This window comes from Sinocyclocheilus anshuiensis, unplaced genomic scaffold (genome assembly GCF_001515605.1).
Source record: "Sinocyclocheilus anshuiensis isolate Anshui unplaced genomic scaffold, SAMN03320099.WGS_v1.1 scaffold1114, whole genome shotgun sequence".
Taxonomy (NCBI): Eukaryota; Metazoa; Chordata; class Actinopteri; order Cypriniformes; family Cyprinidae; genus Sinocyclocheilus; species Sinocyclocheilus anshuiensis.
The window spans coordinates 37,160-41,584 of record NW_015540838.1 but is presented as its reverse complement, the minus strand read 5'-3'; the positions used below and the strand labels follow the sequence as shown (position 1 = coordinate 41,584).

At 39.8% G+C, this 4,425-nt stretch overlaps 1 protein-coding gene across 5 annotated transcripts in view; it reads right to left on the bottom strand.

Annotated features, from left to right (window-relative positions):
* LOC107687391 (paired box protein Pax-7-like) overlaps positions 1-4,425 on the bottom strand; it is a 75,726-nt gene that overhangs the window by 42,059 nt on the left and 29,242 nt on the right. For all 5 annotated transcript variants that reach the window (XM_016484686.1, XM_016484688.1, XM_016484687.1 and 2 more), the window contains exon 6: positions 1,718-1,914. In XM_016484686.1, coding sequence (XP_016340172.1) covers positions 1,718-1,914 — 197 coding nt within the window. The remainder of the gene's footprint in view (positions 1-1,717; positions 1,915-4,425) is intronic.

The window sequence follows — 4,425 nt, the reverse complement described above, 5'->3', positions numbered from 1 at the left end:
CTATTATGCTTATTATGCTTTTTCACTTTTTCAACTTTAGTTAGTCTGTAATGTTGCTGTTTGCGCATAATGCAAAGTTATTTCCTGGATTTGTGATATCACAAATATCGACGAATGGGATGAGCCCTGGTTGAGCTCCACTAGAGAAGGCAACGAGTGTTATCACTATGTCGGAGACACGCTAGCTTTCCCAAGGCAGACGATCTGAGAGTTTAAATCGCGCTTAAATTGATTTGATTGTGATGCAATATTTACACTGAAGCTCGCAGGTGGCTATGGTAAGGGGCATGACATTTCCCGACCAGGCGCCGAGTGCTGCCAATCACAACACACACTGGCCCAGCTAACCAATCACAGCACATTTCATATTTCAGAAGGCGGGTCTTCATTTGATACAGGAACTATTCGAGCCGTTCATGCCAGACTGGGGAGAGAGGTGTTGTAATAATGTAAAATATGTGAAAAATAATGTGTTTTTCGAACAACCTAGTATGAGAGCCTGTTCTAGTACACCCCCAAAACAAAATCAAGACTTTGTAAAAGAGCATAATAGGACCCCTTTAAGGTAATATTCAGAACATTAACATATGAAGACCACAAGCCCATACCATTTCAGAGGTGAAGCAGGCAGCAGGGCCACGGTGAACGGTCATATTTTTTACAAGCTCTTGATTGATTAATGTAACTGGTGGAGAGGGGTTCCCTAGAGAGAGTGTGGGATGCTCTCTGATATGCAGCAAATTTTACAAGAAGCAGTGGTGGGCTTGAAAGCGGTGGGAAGAAAAGATCCCAGCCAAAAGCTGAAGTGAGAAATCCATCAGGAATGCACTCTTGTTCTTTTTATCCCCCTCCCTTTGCTCCCAACAGCTGCTGCCATAACTCTACTGTATTTTCCCCCACTCATTGTTTCAACTATCCACATGGTTGACAAGCTGTCTGGTGGGAGGAGCCAGAGCCCTTGTGCATAAATGCTTTGCAACAATAAGTACATTTACATGCACTTTAAAAGTTCAAATTCAGTAAGACTAAAACAACGCAACTGTAAACACATTGGTCCAACTGAAATCATACCAGTGTGGTTTCTGCAACTACAAGTCTCAGTGTCGTGTGAATGCTATAAAAGTCAGAAGTGACACAAAACATGTTTTTAATCCTTCAGATATTCAGTTATGCATTGTGACATGTATATTTTGACGGAAGACTGTAACTCGATTATGAGCTGCTCGATTAAAACGGTGCATGTAAACGTACTTTCCGTTTGTTATATTGTCTGTCATTTCACTGGAAAATCAAGCTATGACATTTTGATTAAAAATTACCATGTCTTATGAGTACCATGCTTTCATAAGTAAACTTCGTAGATAAGCACAATTTAAAAAAATTAAGTTCTGTTATCATTTACTCACCCTCATGTAATTCCAAACCTGAACGACTTTCTTTCTTCAAAAGAAGATATTTAAAAACTAAGCGGGCTTCAAACAACACTGGACCCATTTGACTTCAGTTTTACACTGTGTGTTCATACAAGTTTGGAATGATATGAGGGTGAGTAAATGATGACGAATCTCATTTTTAGGTGAACTATCCCTTTATGTTTTATATACAGAATGATTAAGATAAAGGCTCTTGATTCAACACATTTTGAACTGCATCTCAGTCAAACCATGCATATATCTAGCAACTGCAGTAACTGCTTTAGTATTTGGCAGTGTCGTACCTGTACTCTGGCCTCAGTGAGCTTGGTTCTCTGGGCTAGTTCCTCTCTGGTGTAGATGTCTGGGTAGTGTGTCCTTTCAAAGGCCTTCTCCATCTCTTCCAGCTGCTCAGCTGTGAAGGTGGTCCGACTGCGCCTCTGCTTCCTCTTCAAGGGTAGGTCCGGTTCAGACTCCACATCCGAGCCATCATCTATTCGACCTGTCATAGACGATAGAGAATGAAAGAACTGAGTACGTTGTGCATGTCACTATAAAAGTCACGCACTTACCAGAAAGCTCTCTGGTCATGAATGCTGTCATCATATTGATATGATGTGTTCAAATGAATGTGGACCCAAAAAACAGATGGATGGCGGCACGGTGAAGTGAGACGGATTCAAGCGAATATTAGTTCAATGCATGGCTATTTATATAAGCGAAGCTCTTGTAAATACAATCCCACATCAGTGCACATCCCAGTTCGCCCCGAGGCCATAAAGGAAAAAGTGGGGGGAGTTAATCTCTGAAGACCACCTTAGCGATCCTCGTACCGGTATTCTGTGCTAAAATGAAACAAAACTGGCACTTTGCAAATAACTCAAGTTTATTTCATTACATGCCATTTGCAATCTTGCCGTCTTCAAAATAAGAGTGGTGGATTATCTGTCAAATGCAGGCATGTCAAGTGCAGCATTTCTGTTTAGTGGTTAGCTGAAGAAAAAATGAGAAACAATGAGCTCAAATCTGATCTGATGCAAACCAGAGGTGTGTGGGTGGCAATTCAAGCTGAGTAGCTTAGTGATGAAACGAAAATGACACATTAGCTTATACATGCTGTGCGGAACAGTGACCCCTTTATACAGGTGCGTATGTAAGTTGCTGATAACTTTGCAAATAATTGTAGAACGCATTAATATTAATAGGTATAAACATTAAAGATTGACAAGCATGCTGGCAAAAAAAAAAACCCGCTAACAATTCAAAAAGATCTACCTATGTCCCATTCTTTTGTCACATCAAGACCATTTCCATATATGACGGGGAAGATCTTACAGCCCATTTTTATCATTTCATTTGAGTTGATTCCTTATTTATTTCCGGTTTGGCTGGCACTGGGCTGATCCTTGAAAATCCCTTCAGCAGCATTGGGGGCCTAGCTCTGCAGACACTGGCCTTAATCCAGGCCATGACTTCCCGCTAAATTGAAGAAATTCTACATTAGTAATGGCTGAACCCTGGCTTCTTATTGGCTAATTCTGGTGTGGGCTTCCAAGACTGGCCCCTCTGAACAGGGCTGATTATAGAAGAGACGAGTGGAGTGCGCTCTGCCTTTTCTTATATGTCAGGGCTGGGTAAAAATATTTTGGTACCTTTTGTTTAAATGTGTGTGTTTGATGAAACACTTTCCAGTATAATTTACAGCATTAGCAGAGAGAATATTTATTTATAAGTAAAATGGGCATTATAACTGAAATACAATCAAATGAATCTGGAATCGAATCGAAATTGAATCAGGAAATCTGTACTGATGCACAGCCCTATACATACAATTCAACAGTGAGCTTCAGAACATACATTCTACACCCTAAATATCCGCATTTTACTAGTACAGTACAGTAAGAACTGGTTTTTCAGGTCAGGTGAAACACAAGATGTGAGAGGTAATTTAATGGCATTAAATATTGTCGACAACAGCAGATCTGTTCACTCCCATTCCTCACCATAGGGGACAGCAATGAGGAGAGTTTGAGAAATAGAAATGCTTACACAAACTTCACATTTGCCTTTTCCCCCTAGTTTGAGTTAAAATGATTTTTTTTTTTTGGAGGGATCTAATTTCTACATTTTTTATTAGAAAATGTCATATTTTTACTTTACCACTGTCATCTGACATTGGTTTGGTCACAACAACAAAAGCTAACCAATGGCAAAACCAGATTCCAGAATTAATATGTTTGCACATCTCCATTTGTTTGTTGGACAGTTGGACAGAACGTCCCAAAAATAGCCTCCAAACAAAAGCACAAACAATGAAAGAGCCATCAAAGTGGCTTTGACTCCAGGCCAGATCTGTCTTTTAATTAAACAAGGAATTATGGGATTACAGGGAGGTTCTCATTACAGGCCACTTGAGGAGTCCTCTGGTAGATGTCTTTTTGTCTCCTAGAGTTCACGCTCAGGAATTCTCGACGGATTACACATGGCCGTAGGACATGGGGCCGCATTAATTAAATCAATTCCTTTGCCTTTTCTTTTAAGATTCATTTTGCTAACATTCTCCCCTCATCCCAACATTCTGCTAAAAACATACTCAAGTGTACATTTATATTAGAACTCGTGTTCTTTAAATCCCTTTGTTGGTTTTTGAGAGCTTGTGACAAAGTGATTTGCTTTTGACTCACCATGACGAACACTTGAGGCCAGTGCAGTGATCTATACTGATCGTTTTTCCAAAAGATGGCCATCACTTTTATTAAAGACACAACATGGAATTTATTTGTTCTTCTCTACATGCTGCTAGACATCGAAGGGATAGCTCACCCCAAAATTGAAAATTCTGTCATCATTTATTCACCCTAATGCCATTTCAAACCTGTATGACTTCCTCTGTAGAACACAAAAGATGACATTTTGAAGATTGCTTCTTAAATTTTGCTTTTGTCCATACAATGAAAGTCAGTGGGGTCCAAAACAAAACTGACATTATATAACATTATATAACTGTGTGGAC